Raw genomic sequence first — 21,577 nt, forward strand, 5'->3', positions numbered from 1 at the left:
TTCGGGCTCTTTTCGTATGTTCCGTTTTAAAGCTATTCCGTTTAATTAATCTTCTTCCCATATTTGGGATGAGTGGACCGTCGTGTGGTCGGGTTTATATGGATATCCGTGGGTTGGGCCCGGAGGGTGATCGGTCCTCCAGTTGTGGCCGTGTTTTTTGTTCCGTATTTGGGACATTGTGTGAAAAAATAAGGAATTTAGGGATAGCTTTGTAATGTGATTTTATTGATGGGTGGGCCTCGTTAAAACCCTCCGTTGTTGGCGGGAAAGAGTACCCGAGTTTGATACATAGGCGTAGTTTTGAAATGTAAATGTAAATTTGCAAATAAGTAAAGCGAAAGCGTAGAAGAAAACGGGGGAGGGGGGGATGGAGACCTGGGTTGGTTTTAGGAGTAGTATCGCCGTAAGTTGGCGGCGTTCCACGTTCTTGGGACTTCGTTACCGTTAAGCCGTTCGAGCTTGTACGCTCCTTTCCCGATTGCGGCTTTGATTCTGTATGGTCCCTCCCAGTTAGGGGTGAGTTTCCCTTCTCCCGGGGTTGGGGGACCGATGTCGTTTCGTCGTAGGACGAGGTCGTCTGTTGCGAACTCTCGCTGAATGACTCCGTGGTTGTATCTTAGGCTGATTCTTTGTTTTAGGGCTAGCTCTCTGAGATGGGCTACGCTTCTTATTTTGTCAGTGAGGTCTCGTTCTGCTTCTTCGTCGTTGCCTCCGATTGTTCTTCGCGGGCTTGGGTCGCCGATTTCAACTGGGATGATAGCTTCCGTGCCGTAGGTTAATCGAAAGGGGGTTTCCCCGGTAGCTGTCTGGGGGGTCGTGCGGTACGACCATAAGACCGATCCGAGTTCGTCTGCCCATAGCCCTTTGGCTTCGTCGAGTCGTTTCTTAAGGCCTTTGACTATTATTTTGTTTGCTGATTCCACTTGCCTGTTTGTTTGGGGGTGTTCTACCGAGCTAAAGCGGTGGGATATGCGTAGTCCGCTTAGGAATTCCTTGAATTTTGTGTCGGCGAACTGGGTTCCGTTGTCCGAGATGACGATCTCGGGGATCCCGAATCGGGTGATGATTTGTCGCCAAAGGAATTTTCGACATTGGGTCGCCGTGATAGAGGCTAGCGGCTCGGCCTCGATCCATTTGGTGAAATAGTCTATGGCGACGATGAGATATCGGAGTTGGCCTGGTGCCGTGGGAAAAGGTCCGACAAGGTCGATCCCCCAGGTGCCGAATGGCCGTTCTGCCGATATGATGCTGAGCTGATGTGGGGCGGCTTGGTGGATGTTGGCGTGCCTTTGACATTTATCGCAGTTTTTCACTAGTTGCATGGAGTCCCGGATGATCGTGGGCCAGAAGTAGCCGGCGCGGATGACTTTTTGGGCAAGGGTTTTACCTCCGACATGGTGGCCGCAGCAGCCTTCATGGATTTCGCGTAGTATGTATTCCGTGCTCCCGGGTTCGACGCATTTGAGCAGGGGTTGCGAGAATCCACGTTTGTATAGTTGTCCTGCGACGACCGTATAACCGGCGGCCTCCCTTTTTATTCGTTTTCCCTCTTTAGGGTCTTCGGGAAGTGTTCTGTCGAGGAGGTACTGTAGGATGGGGTAGGTCCAGGACTTGTGGTGGGAGTGTGTCAGGTGGGTGTCGGCTGTTAGGGATACAGACGGCGTTTTGACGACCTCCTGAATTAGCGATTTATTGCCGTGTCCTGGTTTGGTGCTAGCAAGTTTAGAGAGGAGGTCGGCTCTGGCGTTTCTTTCCCTGGGGACGTGCTGTATGGTTACCTGGTCGAATTCTTCTTTTAGTTTGTTGACCTTGGCGAGGTATTGTTGTAGTAGGGGATCTCGCGTTTGGTAGTCTCCGTTGATTTGGGAACTGACTACTTGCGAATCCGTGTTGATTTCCAGGACTTTTGCCCCGACTTCGCAGGCTAGGGTTAGGCCTGCCAGGAGGGCCTCGTATTCTGCTTGGTTGTTTGAGACCGGGAAATCGTATCGGACCGATTGTTCGATCACGACGCCGTTTTGGCTTTCCAGAATGACTCCAGCGCCTCCGGAAGTGACGTTCGAGGAGCCGTCGACGTGTAGTTTCCATGACTCGGGAGGGGTGTTTCCTGGGGTCATCTCGGCGATGAAGTCGGCCATGGCCTGTGCTTTGATTGCGTATCGGGGTTCGAACTTGATGTCGAATTGGGATAGTTCGACGGACCATGCTAGCATTCTACCCGCTAGGTCGGGCTTCTGTAGTACCTGTTTGACTGCTTGGTCGGTTCGAACCGTTACGGGGTGGGCTTGGAAATATTGTCGCAGGCGTCGGGACGCCGTGAGGAGGGCAAAGGCTAGTTTTTCTAGGCGCGAGTAGCGGGTTTCTGCGTCTTGTAGGACTTTGCTTGTGAAGTATATAGGTTTTTTCTCCTTTTTCTTGTTTTCTTGGATGAGTGCCGCCGCGAGTGTTTCTTCCGTTATGGAGAGGTATAAGTACAGGGTTTCCCCTGTTTGGGGTTTGGCGAGAGTTGGTGGTTCCGCCAGGGTTTTCTTGAAGTGTTGGAATGCCGCTTCGCACTCTTCTTTCCACATGAAGGGGGCTCCTTTCTTCATTAGTTTGAAGAAGGGGATTGCTTTTTGGGCTAACGCTCCGAGAAAGCGAGATAAGGCTGTCAGTCGACCGGTGAGCTTCTGAACGTCGCGTAGGTTTTTTGGGCTCGTCATCTCGAGAACGGCGCGACATTTCTCCGGGTTGGCTTCAACTCCGCGTTGTGTAATCATGAAGCCGAGGAACTTCCCTGCCTCCATTCCGAAGGCGCACTTTGTTGGGTTGAGTCGCATTTGGTGTCTTCTTAGGGTGTCCATTACGACCTTGAGGTCGCTGATGAGTTGTTCGTCGGAGTCAGTTTTGGCGAGCATGTCGTCTATGTAGACTTCTAGTTTTGTTCCGGATAGGTTCTGGAATATTTTGTTGACGAGCCGTTGGTACGTTGCTCCGGCGTTTTTCAAACCGAAGGGCATGACTGTGTAGCAGTACGTGCCGTCGGAGGTGATGAACGCCGTTTTTTCCTCGTCGGGTCGGTGCATGGGTATCTGATTGTAGCCGGAGTATGCGTCCATAAAGCTGAGGTATCGATGTCCGGATGCGGAGTCCACTAGTCCGTCGATGTTTGGCAGGGGAAAGGCATCTTTTGGGCAGGCTTTGTTGAGGTCCGTATAGTCGACGCACATTCGCCATTTCCCGTTGGATTTCTTTACAAGTACAACGTTTGCCAACCAGGTCGTGTAGGGAAGTTCTCGGATGAAGTTTGCTTCGAGTAGGGCTTGTACTTGTCTCTTGACTTCGGCCGCTCGGTCTGCTGACATTTTTCTTCTTCTTTGTGCTACGGGTTTGGCTTTGGGATTCACGGCTAGCCGGTGGGACATGAAGTCGGGATCTATCCCCGGCATGTCGGCTGGCGTGAAAGCGAACAGGTCTCTGTTTTGTTTTAAAAATTGGGAAAGGTCTTCTTTTAGGTCATAGGGGAGGTTCCTGTTGATGAAGGTGTACTCGTCCTTGGTTTGTCCTATTTGCAGTTTCTCCATGTCGCCTTCCGGTTCGGGTCTAGGTTGGCCGTCTTGTCGGGCGTCTAGGTCGGCTAGGAATATCCCGGCTGCGTCGCGGGATTTTTTCCGTAAAGCCAGGCTGGTGTTGTCGCATTCTGCCGTGATTTCCCGATCTCCGTGGATGGTCCCGATGGAGTCGTCCTCCGCTACGAACTTCATAAGGAGGTACTTGGTAAAGATGATGGCCGAAAAGTCATTGATCGTCTTTCTTCCGAGGATGACGTTGTAGGCAGTGGAGTCTTTTAGGACCACGAATTCGGCTATGAGCGTCCTCCTCTTGTCACCGGTTCCTATGGTGAGGGGGAGTGTGATGGAGCCTTCCGGTTTGAGGAAGTTGTCCCCGAGTCCCGTGACACCGTTGCGGTGCGTTTGGAGATTTTCGTCGCGGAGTCCAAGCTTGTCGAAGGCCCCTCGAAAGAGGATGTTGGAGTCTGCGCCGGTGTCTACTAGTATTCTTCGGACTAGTCCGGTTCCGATTTTCACCGAGATCACGAAGGGTGCGTCTTCGGCTGCGGTGCCGTGCTGGCAGTCCTCGGGTAGGAAGGTTATTGCTTTGTTGGACACGGGAGTTGGGGCTTGGTTTCTGACGGCCATTACCTGGAGGTCTTTTTTTATCTTGGATTTTGACTTGCATGGTGCATCTTTGCCCGTGATGACGTTTACTATGATGGTCGGGTCTTCTTCTGGACTTTCTCTTGGGGGTCGCTTTTGGGTTCTCGGGTTACGTCCTTCTCTCTCCGGTGACCTGTCTCTCTCCGCGCGTCTCGGTTCTCTGATGATTTTGGTAAATTCTGGGAGTTTTCCGTCTCGTATGGCTTGTTCAAGGGCGTCTTTAAGGTCGAAACAATCCTGTGTTTTGTGACCGTAGCCTCGGTGGTATTCGCAGTAGAGGGTTTTGTTGCCTCCTGTCCTTTCCTTGAGTTGTCGTGCTTTCGGAATGATGCCTCGATCCGCTATTTGGTGGTATATCTCGGTAATTGGTGCAGTTAGGGGTGTGTAATTGGAGAATTTGCCTATTCTCGGTGTCCGGTTGGTCGGCCTCGGGTGGTCCCGTTGATTCTCTTTGGGTGTTGCGTTATGGTGAGGAGCTGAATTGCCGCGTTGGTTGTTGCCGTGCTGCCGTTTGTTGGCCGCGACGACTTGGCTGACTTCTTCGTCGTTGATGTAGTCTTTGGCGACGTTCTGGATCTCGTGCATGGTCCATACCGGTCTGGTGGTGAGGTGTTTGCGAAAATCTTCGTTCATTAGTCCGTTGGTCAGGCAAAGGCTTGCGACGGAATCTGTGAGTCCGTCGACCGTTAGGCATTCGTCGTTGAAGCGGTCGAGGTATTTTCTTGTGGATTCGTCTTGTTTTTGTGTGACCCCGAGCAAGCTGATGGGGTGTTTGGCTTTAGTGATCCTCGTAGTGAACTGGGCCATGAATTTTCGTGTGATATCGTGGAAACTGGTTATGGATCCGTTTGGGAGGGCGTTGAACCATTTGATCGCTGGCCCTGCGAGGGTCACCGGGAAGGCTCTGCATCGGACCGCGTCGGCCGCTCCCTCTAGGTTCATTCTGGCTTCGAAAGCCGTTAGGTGTTCTTGGGGATCCTTAGTTCCATCGTACTTCATATCGGTAGGTTTGTCGAAGCCTTTGGGGAGTTTTGCTCTTAGGATTCTTTCTGTAAAGGGTGTAGCGCCCATTATTATATGGTCGTTTCTCGTGCGTTTGGTGTTTCGGTCCCTCCGATCTTCGTCTGAGTAGTGTTGATAACTCAGATCTCGAGAGGCGCTGCGGTTATGTTTCTTGTTGTATCGTCGTTCTGGCGATTTCTCGTGTCTGTGATCGCGTGATGAACTGCGACCGTCTCTTCTGTCGTGTCGTCGGGTTGGCGATCTACCGCGGCGAGATCTTGATCTGGAGGTTGCATGGCTTCCGTGCTCGTTGTTGTGTTTTCCTTTATTGGTTATCCTGCCTTCGAGTTCCTGAACCCGGAGGCAGAGATCCTGGATGATCTGCGCTGCTTTGTCGCTGGCTTTCTCAGGATGTCGTCCGTCCGTGACGTCGTAATTGTTCGCGTTTTGGACCGTACTCGCTATTCTCGCTTGGTTTGTGACTTCACGGTGCTCGGGGGTTGGGTTAATTGGTTGAGAGTCATCCTGGCTTGAGGGGGTTTCCTCTAGGACGTCCCCCATCGGGCCCGGTTGGCGCAGGGTCCCCACAGACGGCGCCAATGTACAAGATGTCTCTGGTACGGGTTGAGAGATGGATCGGGAACCTGCGGGTCGAGGCGGATGCCGGATCACTTGACTGGGGCGATGGGGGGAGGTACCTGCAAAGACACTCCGACGCTCAAGTCAGAATGGATCTGAGAGGTAGAAAGTGTGTGGAATGAATGAATACCTGGAGGGACCTAGGTCCTCTATTTATAGGTGATGGAGAATATCTTATCTTATCTTATTTGGCTAAGATAAGGGAGACGTTTGAATTCGAAAGTCGGTTAGGAACCTGAGAGTGCCGTTTTCGGGCCTTCTAGAAGTGGGGAACGGGTCGGACCCGGGGAACCGGTGTTGGGTTCGGTCTTGGATCCGGGATGGTGGGCCGAATCCGTAACAGGATTGAAGGGAACCACTTTCTTGTTTTCACTTTCTCTCACCTCGTCTAGAATATAGTCTTTTGTCACTAAGTGAACGATCTCCTCCGAAGATAGATTCACATCCGCACTTCCTAATATCAAACTGTCCTTGTAGGAACAATTTTTTGTTATCACCTCTTTGACGGCATTAGAATTTTGTGGTTCTACCATCACAGGATTAGACTGATCTTTCAAATCCATCTTTGCATTCTTTTCTTCTATGTAAGTTTCCTTTTCAGCATTCAGTAGAATTTTGTCACCATTAGATTTTGCTTTTTTTAACACTTCAAAGAACAAGATTTTTCAAAGATTTTTCGTTCGAACTCGCCGTACCCGTACTTATACTCGTAATCACACTACTTTAATCTTTATACATGGCTAATGTAAGAGAGTTATTTTTTTGTGTGTATGTGTTTGGAATATAAAAATTAACTTGTTTAACATTTTTTTATATTTATGTTACAATTTAAAAATAAAATGTGTAATAATAATTAATGCAGAATTAGTTAAGATAGTATCTTCTTTTAATCACATAATCAAAGATATTTACTTCAAATCTTAGAAGAAAAAATGAATAAAAGATTAAAAAGGCCAAACTAATACTTTTTTTTTTCTTAGTAAAAAATATTAACAATGGAATCATCAAAATCACGTCACAAAAATCACCATAGGGTACTTTTAGTCCACAACAAATTAGCCCACGAAATATTCCCTCTAATTTAAGTTATTATTATTATTATTATTATTATTATTATTATTATTATTATTATTATTGTTGTTGTTGTTGTTGTTGTTGTTGTTGTTGTTAATAATAAGGTCGGAAGGTTGTTTGAACTCGAGAATCTTCATATTCCTCCTGTACCAAATATCTGTGCTGCTTCTTCTCCTTCTACCCTTCACTTATGGCATCAACGTCTTGCCCACATCTCCTTAAGAAAACTGCGTCCTCTTGTGTCTCAGGGTGTTTTAGGTCAGGTTCCAAATGAATCTTTTGATTGCATTTCTTGCCAAACTGCCAAACAACCTGCTTTATCTTTTCACAATAATTCATCTCTTGCTTGCTCTTCTTTTGATCTCATTCACTCTGATGTTTGGGGCCCCGCTCCCACTGCCTCTATGGGCGGAGCTCGATACTTTGACATTTTCATTGATGATTATTCCCGTTTTACTTGGGTTTATTTGATGACTAATCGCCATGAGTTACCTCAGATCTATATCAACTTTGCTACTATGATTAAAACTCAGTTTTCCAAGGTTATTAAGGTTTTCAGACGTGATAATGCTATGGAATACCGTGATTCCAAACTCTTAACCTTTCTTGCAGAACAGGGTACTTTGTCTGAGTTTTCTTGTCCTGGTACGTCTCAACAAAATGGTAGAGCTGAACGCAAACACCGTCACATTCTTGACTCCGTCCGTGCAATGCTCCTTTCTTCTTCGTGTCCTGAGCGTACTTGGGGTGAAGCTGTTCTTACTGCTGTCCATGTTATCAATAGACTCCCTTCTTCTGTTCTTGGTAATGTTACTCTCTTTGAGCATCTTTATCATACCTCTCCAGATTATAGTTCTCTTCGAGTTTTCGGTTGTGTATGTTTTGTTCTTCTTCAGCCTCATGAACATAGTAAACTTGAACCTCGGGCTCATATGTGTTGTTTCCTTGGTTATGGCACTGAACACAAGGGTTATCGTTGTTGGGATCCTCTCTCTAAACATGTCCGTATATCTCGTCATGTTGTCTTCTGGGAGCATCACATGTTTTCTCGGTTCTCATCCTTTGAGTCAATTCCTACTACTCAGTCACCTTTGTTTACTAACCCCAATGTTGATCTTTTTCCTAGTGATGATTTTACAGATTCTATCTCGAGTGACCCTCCACAGCCTCCTGTTCTTCCGCCTTCTCCATCTCCCAATGATTCCAGACCGGACGATGATCCTGCTTCTGCTGTCATGCCTTCTCCTTCTGCTCGTTCTTCTAGGGTAAGGAATCCACCTCCTCATCTTCTTGATTATCATTGTTTTTCTACTATCCTTCATCAACATGAACCTAAGTCATTCAGAGAAGCCTCCACAAATCCACATTGGCAACAAGCAATGCAGGAAGAAATACAGGCACTTGAAAAGGCACACACTTGGGATTTGGTTGATCCTCCTTCTGCTCATGAAGTTGTAGGCAGCAGATGGGTATACAAGATCAAGACTCGCTCTGATGGTTCTATTGACCGTTATAAGGCATGATTGGTTGTTCAGGGTTGTACGCAAGAGTATGGTATTGATTATGAAGAGACTTTTGCTCCTATTGCTCATCTCACATCTGTTCGAGCTCTTCTTGCCATTGCTGCGGTCAAAAAATGGTCTCTCAGTCAGATGGATGTGAAGAATGCATTTCTTAATGGAGATTTGAAACAGCAGGTCTATATGAAACCCCCTTCGGGTTATCCTTGTCTCTCTGGCAAAGTTTGTCTCCTTCGCAAGGCACTCTATGGGCTTAAGCAAGCTCCTCGTGAATGGTTTGACAAGTTCAGCACTACCTGGTTTCACTTGCAGTCTTCATGAGCATGCTCTCTTTATTCGTAAAAGTGAACGTGGAGTCGTTCTTCTGCTTCTGTATGTTGATGACATGATCATTACTGGAGATGATGTTGATGGTATTTCTGATCTCAAGGCATCCCTTCAGCGTACTTTTGAGATGAAAGATCTTGGTTCTCTCAACTATTTTCTTGGTCTAGAAGTCATATCCACCGATGATGGCATCTATCTCTCTCAGGCTAAATATGCTTCAGATCTCCTTGCTCGAGCCGGAATTACGAATAGTCGCACTGAGTCTACTCCTCTGGAGCCTAATGTTCGATTTACTCCTATGGATGGCACTGTTTTGGAAAATCCTACTCTCTATCGACAGCTAGTTGGAGGACTCGTCTACTTAACTGTCACTCGACCAGACATCGCCTATCCAGTTCATGTACTTAGCCAGTTCTTGTCATCTCCTCGGACTACTCACTATGCGGCAGTTCTTCGCATTCTTCGCTACATCAAAGGTACTCTATTTCATGGCCTTTATTTTTCTGCCCATTCCTCTTTGTGCCTTCAGGCGTACTCCGATGCTGATTGGGCTGGTGATCCCACTGATCGTCGTTCTACTACTGGTTACTGTTTGTTTCTTGGCGCTCTCATTTCTTGGCGTGCTAAGAAGCAAACGTTCACTGCTCGATCAAGTACAGAAGCTGAGTACCGTGCCCTCGCTGACACCACTGTTGAGGTTATCTCCATTCGTTGGCTTCTCGAAGATTTGGATGCTCCTCAGTCATCCCCTACTGATGTTTTTTGTGACAACCGCAGTGCTATTCAGATTGTCCATAATGATGTCTTTCATGAATGCACCAAACACATTGATATTGATTGTCATTTTGTTCGGCAACATATCCTTATTGATGCTGTTCGTCTGATTGCTGTTGGTACACTAGATCAGACTGCTGATATCTTCACGAAAGCTCATCACCCGACTCGTTTCCGGACTTTGTTATCCAAACTCAAGATGATATCCTTAGCTCCCACTTGAGTTTGAGGGGGGATGTTAGAGAATCATTAGAATCATTTTAGATCAATTAGTATCGTTTATATTTATATGACATATCTGTATATTAATTGTAGAATTTTATACCTTTATTACTTTGATTCTTCTGGCACTTATATATACCCCTTATACATTGTACTTTTGATCAATTTGAATAATACACAGAAACACTTTTCTCATATTTCTCTCTTGTTTCTAACATATATAAAAATAATTCAAACAATTCAAATGAACATAGAGTATAATAAAAAAACATTTCGCTAAGTTAATATATTCTAGGATGAAGATAACATCTGTATGACTTTATGCTTGGCGGCATTTCACCAAGTGGTTAAGGTCACGGACAGAGAAACAAATTGAAACGTACAAATAATTTGTGAGGAAGACACATGATGTATATAGGTTGTGCGCTAACAGGCGCACAGAAATGAACAATTACTACAATACAGTGATAACTGATTTTTAACTTCCTACAAGTGTAATAACCCGTGCCATGCACATCATAAAAACTGAAATTATAATTTTAAATTATTTTATTAAAATTAATTTGAATTGTAATAATTTAATTAATAAATAAATAATATGATGTGTATTGTTCGTGTTTTTTTTAAATATAGTATTAAATATATTAACTCGAATGTAGCTATTAAGTGTATAAAAATTATGTTTGAATTATGAATTCTCTAAATAAAATTATCCCGTTTAAAATATTTAAATTATGATTTCAATCATAAATTACAATTATGATTTAAAAAAAATTTTTGATATAATATTACATTTTTTTCTTCATTTTACTATTAATACGTTGATATTGCAAGTCTAAATTACAGTATTTTACTTAATCTTGACTGAAAAAGAAAATAGTTACGTATTTCTTCTATCATTTAATTTATTTAATACACAATGTGCTAACACTAACGATATTTTAAAAAAAATATATATTGATAAAAATAGATATAATATAATTATAAATATAACATAAATAAATGCGAAACCAATATGTTTACCAATGCCTTTGTTAAATTTTATAAATTAGAGAATAAATTATGTATTTGGTTGCTTGGTGATCACATAGATGATCAAGTAATTGGATTGTAAATTGATCTCATAGTATACATCTTATTTTTTTCTCATTTTTGAATGAAAGCGAGAATTAAGGGAGTAAGTAGTAATATATAAAGAAAAAAAAATTTGCACCACAACACATAATTATAACCTAAAAAAATATTCATATTAAAATTTTACATACTGCAACTCATGAAGATCAATCACAATGTACTGGTCACTTCTCTCTATTTTTGACCATGATATGAGTTTTTCTTTTCTAGTCAAGAATCTATTAACATCTAATTAAAAAAAATGAATTAAAAGTACCAAATTAAGGACAAATGAGTGAATAATATAAGAAATTATAACTTCGAACGTGTATAAAATAAAAAGAATTTACTGATTTATTTTATATTAAACGATAAAACTAACAATAATATATTAATAAAAGGATATACCTTTAAAAAAAGTCACAATACAATTTCAAATATTTTCATAAATAAACTATTAAAATTTTTGTTATTGATAAAATGATGCTATTATACAATTTTTTGGTCAAACTTAAAATCAAAAGGAAAATAATTTTGTGTGGGTTAATATAAATTAATTACGTACCAAATAAGTAGAATCGTTCATTTGTTTGTTTCAATATATCAGTATGAGCAAGCAAATTAAAATGATTATCCAGAATTTTACGATCATCGACCAAATGTACTATACCTGACTCCATCTTAAAAGATATTTTGCACGTGTGTACAGTCAGAAGATATATTCCGCTTGATTTCTCGATCTCAAAATTTGAGAAGACATAGACTTTTCTTTCTACCAATTCATTCTCAAATATTTTTGTCAAATAATTCTTTATTGAACAATGAATTTTATTATATTGCAAAACAAATTAAATATAAAAGCTATTAGCATTTACAAAGCTATTAAAAAGAATTGTCTTTGACTTGATTGAACAATAAATTTTATCATATCGCAAAATGAATTAAATATAAAAGCTATTAGTATTTACAAAGCTATTAAAAAGAATTGTCTTTGACTTGTGAAATGGTGTACTTATAAAATTAACTTAAAATATGAACTACAAATATTTATAAGAATTTAATTTTGATGTACTGACAGTGTAAAGTAGTTTTACACGTGTACATTTCACATTGACCGCGTGAATGGTTATCCAAAAGAACGGATGTGATTGCACGACTATGTAAACGCTTTACACTGTCATTGTATCAAAATTAAACTCTATTTATAAATTGAACTTAGCATTACTTGAAAAAATTTAGTAAATGAATCAATTAATCTTATCATTTATTAGAACTATTTCTATGTAAACCGTCTTACTCTTGTCAAACTTGAATGGAACTTTTTATAGCCTTATAATTCTTGTCTTTATTTTTCATACTTTCTCTTCGTATAATCTACTATATGTGATACTATTAATAGAATCGTAGTCAATAGTCATTAGGTATAGAAAAAAATAGAAGAAAGGCTATGTGAAAATTATAAATTTTTTAAATAATAAACATGAAAAAAAATTTACTAATAATACTAATAGTTTAAAAATAATTTTGCTATAGTTATAATAAATTTAGTTATTACTCTAAATAAATAAAATAAATAATATATTTAAAAACTAAAGAAAAAAAGATTACCGGTAATCATATTTAGAATGTTTCCATATTTTTTTTCATTTTTTTTTGCTTGCTATTCTTTCACTGCAATGTTAGATCAAAAAAATTCTAAATTTAAAATATAATAATAAATATGTCATGTAATGAAAAAATAACAAACTATATATATATATATTACTGCTATATAGGGAGTCAATGCACAAAGATATGTTATCGTAATAAAATATCACACTATGAATAATTATATTTGTCAAGTAAATTTATTTATACTTTATATCTATTATATTATTTTATGTAAAATTAAAATCTACTATTCTAATTTAATATTATATATATTTGCTTCTTACATTGTCTAAAATTAAATTGAAATTATGTCTAAAGACTTAACATGGTAAACAAAATATAATTAATATCTAATATTTTAATAATTAAAAACCTAAAATAAATTAATAGATAATAATAATTAATACCTAAAATATCATATATATATATATATATATATATATATATATATTTGGTTTTGATATTGTCCAAAATTAAATTGAAATTATGTTCAAAGTCTTAATACCGTAATTGAGGTATAATTAATACCTAAAATTTTAATAATTAAATTCCTAAAATAAGTTAATTAAATAACAACAATTAATATCTAAATTATTGAAAAGGAATTTTTAATAAATGTGAGGAATAAAAATAAAAAAAATTAATAAATAATATTAGTGTTTAAATGAAAGAGTTGATAAAGAATAATAATTATAAGTAAAAATAGTATTTTATTTTGGAAAAGAAAAAACACATGAGAAATTCTTTAATAATATGTGCCATGTACATGATAATACATTGTTCAATACATGATAATACATTGTTCAATAATTCGTACTATGTACGTGATAAGTTTGAAATTATAATTTTAAATTATTTTATTAAAATTAATTTAAATCGTAGTAATTAGGTTTATTTTTTCTTAATCTAGTGTTATGTGTATCAACTCTAATATAGTTATTAATCGTTTTTGTTAATCTACATTTTTTTCTCTAAATTTATGATTTAAAATAATAATTATAAATATTAATAATTAAACAAATTATTATATTATAATTATTTACGTTTTATTCCCAAAATTAAAAACATACTATTTCTTTTTTATTTAATGGTTTTTTTATTTATACTACCAGTATATATTAATCGATTAGTCAATGATTTTTTATTCATAGGATATATTTATTTATTTTGTTTAAATAATTTTAAATCTTTTCTTATTTAAGTACACATATACTAAGTCACATATATTAATTATTTTTTGATTTCTTGATCATAAATATTTTTTTAGCCTACAATAATTATACTGATTTTGTTATTCCATTAATACCATCATATGCGTAATAATATTCATAAATTATACTAATTTTCGTATTTATTTATATGTATATATATCAATTGTTTAGTTAATAATTTTTTTTATTTTTAGAATATCTTTATTGTTTTAAATAATTCTAAATACTTCTTTATGTAGTTTAAATCGTATATATTAACTAATTTTTTATCATAATTAATTTTTTTGAGTCTACAATCATTCAATAATTTTTTTATTCTTTATTATTAATATCATCGTATGTGTAATTTTTATAAATTATAATAATTTTTTTATTTATCTATACATATATATTAATTTTGTTAAATAATTCTAAATATATATATATATATGATTATTTTTTATTCTACAATCGATTAATAATTTTTTATTTTTTATATCCATGTATATTCTCTAATCCCTTTTTATATGTATGATTAACAATTTTTTTAAATAGTGATATTTTAATTTTTTTTCTTTCACATATTTTTATATATTAGCAAGAAAGCAAAACTACGTATTGTGACTCTTTTTTCTTTTTCACGCCTTAATTTTAATTAATCAATCTTGTGTCCAAAACAGATGTTAGTTAATCTTAATAAAACTTTTAATCATTCTAATTTATTGATGAATTACATTTCTCTTAATAATTACATTACCAATCTGAAATACAAAAAAAAGTGATACATATATCAAAAAAGAAAACAAACTTAAAAAAATCATATTAAAAAGTTTAAAAATAACATATCCATAAAGAATAGTCATAATATATAAATTGAGACAATAATTTAAATTTCTCTAAAACTAATTTAATCAACTACCAATGTTAGAACTAAATTATTTAAATAATATTTAATCTATTCTAATCCTTAGATACGCATAGATTAGAGTCATTCTCGTAACAACCAACCAAAATAACATCATAAGATCGAATACTTAGAATCGGTACAAATTTAGACTATCTTCTTGTTAAAATTGTCAAATTAAATTGACTTTTATTTTCTTCAATGGCATTGCATTAATGCACCAAAAGACCGGTAGTTTCTGAAAAAAATACAATATATTATAAAATTATTTTTAATACAAAAAGCTTAAGAGAAAAAAAATTTTTAAATATAGTACCAATCTTTGAATTGCATCTTTAAGGTTGGCACGAATTTTTCAAAATTGAACCTAAATTGAGGAAATTCAATCTCATTATTTGCTCCACTTCGAATATTTTTGGACAAACGTAGAAAACTTAGAGGGGATGTGACTTGAACTTGACCTACAAAGCTCCTTAGAAATAATTGCCCAATCAAAAAAGAATAACAGATTAGAAAAAAATGCTTTGATTCTTAGATTTAGACTCACTAACCACAAAGAAACACTATATATATAGCCTTTAGTAGTACAAAAATAATTATAGAAATTAATTATTACAATATCAATTTACCACTATGAACGTTAGTATCATATTTACAGCAATTAGAATTATAAATTTATGTTTAACTTTTTATATAATTATAATTAAGATATTTATTAAATCAGTATAATTATGCATTATTCATTAAATGCTAATTGTAATATAATTCTAATAAAGATATTTTTAAAATAAATTTAGAAGAGAGAATAGTGCCTTTATTTTGAAAAGAAAATAAATTCATGAGAAATTGACACCTTACTTTCATTAGCTAGGGAAAAATCTAATTTTAGTATATTAAATAGATTATTTTATATAATTATAATAAAGATATTTTTTTAAATTAGTATAATCATGCATTATTCATTAAATGCTAATTGTAATATAATTATAATAAAGATATTTTTCTAAAAATAATTTTAGAAGAGAGAATAGTGCTTTTATTACATGAGAATAGTACTTTCTAAAAATAAAGATATTTTTCTAAATTAGTATAAGGTTTAATTACTCTGCAGGTCCCTATAGTTTCACCGAATTTTCAATTAGGTCCTTATACTTTTTTTCTTTTCAATTGGGTCCCTATACATTAATTTTTTTTTTTCAATTTAGTCCTTGTTAACGTTAAACGTTAAAAAAATGTTAGTGAATTGTGAAATTACTTGTATACCCCTAGGGACTTAATTGAAAAGAAAAAAAGTATAGAGATCTAATTGAAAATTCGGTAAAACTATAGGGACCTGCAGAGTAATTAAACCTTAGTATAATCATGCATTATTCATTAAATGCTAATTGTAATATAATTATAATAAAGATATTTTTCTAAAAATAATTTTAGAAGAGAGAAGAGTGCTTTAATTACATAAAAATAGTACTTTCTAAAAATAAAGATATGTTCATAAATTAGTATAATTATGTATTATTCATTAAATATTAATTATAATATAATTATAATAAATATATTTTTTATAAAATAATTTAGAATAGAGAATAGAAAAGTTCATTTTGGAGGGAAAATGAAAATTAAAAGTTCTCTATTTATGCTTGATTAAAAAATAATCGTTCTCTATTTATGCTAAAATAAAAAGTTCCTAAATTTAATCATTATAAGTAACAAATTATCTATGCTATTATGTACCTTATAAATTAATGAATTAAAATAATTGATATAATAAATTACAATCCTTTGATTGATATGAATTATAATAAATCGTGTGATATTTAAATATCTAATCAAATCAATTAGTTGATATAATTAATTTACTGTAATAAATTGTATTAAATGAATTATAAAAAATAAATTAAGAAACACACTCAAAAGTAGTGACGGATCCAGAAATTTTAAATAGTGGGAGTAAACATATAGCATATAAAAATAATAAAAAATATTTATAAATATATCAAAATATATAAAAATAAATAATATAAAAATATTAAATATTAAATAATTTGTATGTAATCATTATCAATATTAATATATTGATAAATAATAATATGGTTATTAATTTATCTTTCTGTAAATTAAATATAATAATAATAATAAATGAAATTAATCAAAATATAAATACGTTATCTTCTAATCAATAATAAAAGTAAAATATATTTTTTATGAATTATATACAGTAAATGATATTTTAAATAAATAATTTTTTATGTTATATTTTTTTAATAAATGATATCACGTGTAATTATCATTATCATATATTATTATTATTATTACTATTATTATTATTAAAATGATTAAAAGTATTTTTAATTGATAATTGATAAGTAGTTTAATAATGCATTAAATATTGATTTGACATAATTATAATAAAGATATGTTTTTAAATTAGTATAATTATGTATTATTCATTAAATATTTATTATAATATAATTATAATAAAGATATTTTGTATAAAATAATTTAGAATAGAGAATAGAAAAGTTCATTTTGGAGGGAAAACGGAGTCACGAGAGATCAACACCTCACTTTTATTAGTCGGGGGAAAACTCGTATATTAAGTAGATAGATATACTTAAAATGTGAAATTTCAAGTGTAGTCAATTCTAGGTAAAGTTGATAGTTGAGAGTGGTTAAATAATTTAACTGATTTTATTAAATTTTCATCTAATAATTATTAGTTATAAACTTCACATAAAGTTAACTGCACGTGAGTTTTTATCCAAGAAATGTGAGACACCCACAAAAACAAATAAATAAATAAAATAAAAATTAGACAATGATATATAGCTGGCCGATGTATGCACTGACATCACCAAGAGAGGAATGTAGTTTATATTAAAGTCCAAGTGAAATTATTCAGTGCACTAAATCCAAATTACCATTTCCAAAAAACAAGAATGGCTTCCCAAACACCACAGCTCCATTTCGTTGTCTTCCCATTCATGGCACAAGGCCACATGATTCCAATGATGGACATAGCAAAGTTATTGCTCCAGCGCAACAATGTTATTGTCACAGTAATCACAACCACACAAAACGCAGCAAGATTCACATCAACCTTTGCTCGTTTCATCGATTCCGGTTACCAGATTCGACTAATTCAGCTTCAGTTTCCATATAAAGAGGCAGGTTTGCCAGAAGGGTGTGAGAATCTTGACATGCTTCATTCACTAGGCAATGCCTTGAATTTATTCAATGCACTAAGCCTTCTAAGGGAACCTGTAGAAAAAATCTTTGAAGAGTTGTCGCCCCCACCAAGCTGCATAGTCTCTGATATGAGTCTACCGTACACAATCCACATCGCTAAGAAGTTCAACATTCCAAGGATTTCTTTTGTTGGAGTGAGTTGCTACTGTCTCATGTGTTACGAAGCTTTGCGCACCAGTGATGTGAAGGAGAGCATAAAGGATGAAACAGAGTACTTTGTTATACCGGGTTTACCTGATGAAATTGAAGTCACCAAAGCGCAGGTACCAGGACCAGCAGACGAGAACTGGAACAAGTTTTATCAAGAGATTCATGCGGCCGAAGCAGACACTTATGGAATAATCATGAATTCCTTCCAAGAATTGGAGCCTGAGTATGAAAGAATGTACAAGAAGGTTAGAAAGGATAAAGTGTGGTGCGTCGGTCCGGTGTCACTAAGCAACAAGGATCACTTGGACAAGGCTCAAAGAGGCAACAAGGTTTCAACTGAAGAGTGGATGCACCAAAAATGGCTTGATTCTCAAAAGCCTAAGAGTGTAATTTATGTATGCCTTGGAAGTTTATGTAATCTAACTGCAACTCAGTTGATTGAGATTGGTTTAGCCTTAGAAGAATCAAAGAGACCTTTCATTTGGGTCATAAGGAAAGGGAGTCAATTAGAAGCGCTAGAAAAAAGGATTAAGGAAGATGGGTTTGAAGAAAGAATCAAAGATCAGAGTCTTATAATTCGAGGTTGGGCTCCTCAGCTACTAATACTATCACATCCTTCTGTTGGAGGGTTCTTGACACACTGTGGCTGGAACTCTAACTTAGAAGCTATCTGCGCCGGTGTGCCAATGCTGACGTGGCCGTTGTTTGCAGACCAGTTTCTGAATGAAAAATTGGTTGTCAAAGTACTCAAAGTTGGAGTGAAAGTTGGTGCAGAGAGTTCAATGGTGTGGAGGAAGGAAGAGGAGATTGGTGTATTGGTTAAGAAAGAAGATATTAAAATAGGAATAGAGAAGTTAATGGATGAGAATGATGCTAATTGTGAAGAGAGAAGAGAAAGGGTAAGACAGTTAGCTGAAATGGCTAAAAGATCTGTAGAAGAAGGTGGATCTTCTCATAGTAACTTGACTATGTTTATCCAAGATATTTTGCATAATCAAATTGTCAAAAGCTAATGGCACGATATCTGTTTGCATGTGTATGATTATTTTGTTCTAGGCTCATTTTTTAATGAAAATTGTTGTGTTGTCCGTAGTCTGTAGTCATGGAAAAGCGGAGTGATTTAATTCAATACCGAAGTGACTTTTTTTTTTTTATTGCAAAAACTAAATCTGAGGTTTATATTTGGGGTTAGGCAAAATTTCAATTAAAAATTGAGGGTGAGATTCCTGGAATGATAAATCCAAATTTGAGATCTGATTTGTGGGTGGCTAATTTTTTTGTTTTTTGATAAGACAAATGGATGGATCAAATTTGTAAATAAAAAATTTAAAATTTAAAATTAAAAAATGGGTAGCCATAAGGTATCATTTGGTAAGAGATACTAGAAATGAGACTGAAAAATTGATACTTAATATTGTATTTAGTAGTCAAATATTAAAAATTTCTGTCCTCAAAATTTCAGTCACTTTAATATTTTTAAAAAGTGAGAATATAGAAAATTAAAATTTTTTAGAATAGGGGCTAAAACTGTAATAACATTTTATTTCTAAAATATTCTCATTCAAAATTTCATATTTTAAGTCTATCCTTCACCACTAACTTCACTCCACCTCTCATCCCACCACCATACCTCTGCCACCAATAACAACAGTATCTCATAAATCAGATTCAACAATATTAACAATCTTATAACATCATACCAAATTCTACCACCAACAACAATAATAATACTAAAAACAACAACAATCAAAATCATATTCAACAATCTCATAACACAAGAAAATTTCAAAATAAATAGAAAAAAGAATAATAGAGGCAATGTGAAACTGGAACTGAAGTGGTACGACAGACTGAACACGGGGGCACGATCCGAATAGAGGCGGCACGGCGCAGAATTGACACGGCATAGAACAGAATTGTAACGACAGAACACGATGCAATGAAGACAACAAACATGATGCAATAGAACAGAATGTAACAAACATAATGATAGATACGATTAGGGGTGTGCATGGGCCGGGTGAAACCGGGTTTGATGTGACCTAGACCCGACCCGAAATATATATCGGGCCTATTTGTTAGACCCGAACCCGACCCTAGATCCGATGAAACCTATACACTTTCGAACCACGATTATACCGGATAAAAATCGGGTGAAAACCGGACCGTTAACATTATATTACCTTGATACCTTCTTGTAAGTTAGCATGTAAAAATATCCAAATTTCCAAGACTCCAACCATTATTTGACATGGTAAAATTCACTTAGAAAAATATAATAAGAAGTAACTCTTCTCTAAAATTAAAGTATAACCATAATCAATACTAATATTGCCTAATAACACCAAATATTTAAATCAATACAAATAACACAAAATTATGCATTAGTCTAAAGTCTTATGCATTTTAAACATAAAACATTAACTTATAGTCTTATATATAATGACTAATAACACAAAATATTATGGTTTACAATACTTAAATTTCACATAATAATAGCCATCATCCATCACTAATAACACAAAATATTAATTGTGTATGATGATCGAGCCACCGGGCCGATTTCGGGTGACCCGAGCTATGGCCCGGACCCGACCCGAAATAATGACCGGGTCTACTTTTAAGACCCATACCCGATGAAATCACATCAAATTAGCCCATAAAGTATTCGGGACCGGACCAAGTCTTCGAGTCGGGTCGAGCCATACACACCCCTAAATATGATGGTTGTAGGTATTGTCGTCGCTGCTATTATTGCCGTGGAAAAACAGAAATATCGCTGCTATGTCAAAGAGAAAGGAGAAACAAAAAAGAAAGTGGCGGATACGAAAAAAGAAAGAAAAAAGGATAGAGTTTTGATTTTATTAAGGATATTTTAATAATTTGTATTATTCAAGATTCTAAGACATAATTTAATTTAATTTTTATCTTTTAGTTTCTATCTCTCGATCTTTATTTCTTCATCTAAATCTTTATTTCAAATGTTAACTAATAGTCCTTTAATTGTACTATGTAAAATTAGCACTCTCTAATATTCTTTCGCTCCAAGATTTGATATTTTTCACTCGAACGGTCTGATACTTCTTTTGCTTTTGATCTAATGTGATAAAAACTCTTTTAAATGTGTGCTATATCCAAATGTAATGCTAGTCTAGTAGTCTATGTGTATAGAAGCTGATTTGTTTGAATTTAAATTTCCTAAATTTTAAATTTGTACTTTAAAGGGTAAAGTGTGATTTTCTACCTTTGAATAGTTTTTCTTTCATATTTATTCTTGGTCCCATCTATAAAATAAATGGTGAGAGATCACATTTTATTCTCTAAAGTGAAATTCAAACTTTAAAGAATCTAAATCCGATTTATTTTGTTTGTTCATAATAAAATTGGTCTGCAATGCTTGTTCACAATACGAAAATTGATATACATATTTGTAGTTCTTATTGACTTGTTTTTAACCTGCTGACTTAGCATACACATTAAATACAACATAGATTTTTTTAACTCAACTAAATATTTATCATCATAATTAAAAATTAATTATTTTTTAAACTCAACAGTTTGATTGTTTGA

At 35.3% G+C, this 21,577-nt stretch overlaps 1 protein-coding gene across 1 annotated transcript; it reads left to right on the top strand.

Moving 5' to 3' along the window:
• Positions 1 to 17,303: 17,303 nt before the first annotated feature.
• LOC140173012 (UDP-glycosyltransferase 73C6-like) lies at positions 17,304 to 19,099 on the top strand. Its single transcript, XM_072230782.1, has one exon. It carries the CDS (start codon positions 17,548 to 17,550, stop codon positions 19,018 to 19,020), a length of 1,473 nt encoding a protein of 490 aa, XP_072086883.1. The 5' UTR covers positions 17,304 to 17,547; the 3' UTR covers positions 19,021 to 19,099.
• The last annotated feature ends 2,478 nt before the right edge of the window (positions 19,100 to 21,577 follow it).

This window comes from Arachis hypogaea, chromosome 20 (genome assembly GCF_003086295.3).
Source record: "Arachis hypogaea cultivar Tifrunner chromosome 20, arahy.Tifrunner.gnm2.J5K5, whole genome shotgun sequence".
NCBI lineage: Eukaryota > Viridiplantae > Streptophyta > Magnoliopsida > Fabales > Fabaceae > Arachis > Arachis hypogaea.

What these genes read in the sequence shown, in the direction of transcription:
- LOC140173012 (XM_072230782.1), top strand. Translation starts at nt 17,548, where the DNA reads ATGGCTTCCCAAACACCACAGCTCCATTTCGTTGTCTTCCCATTCATG.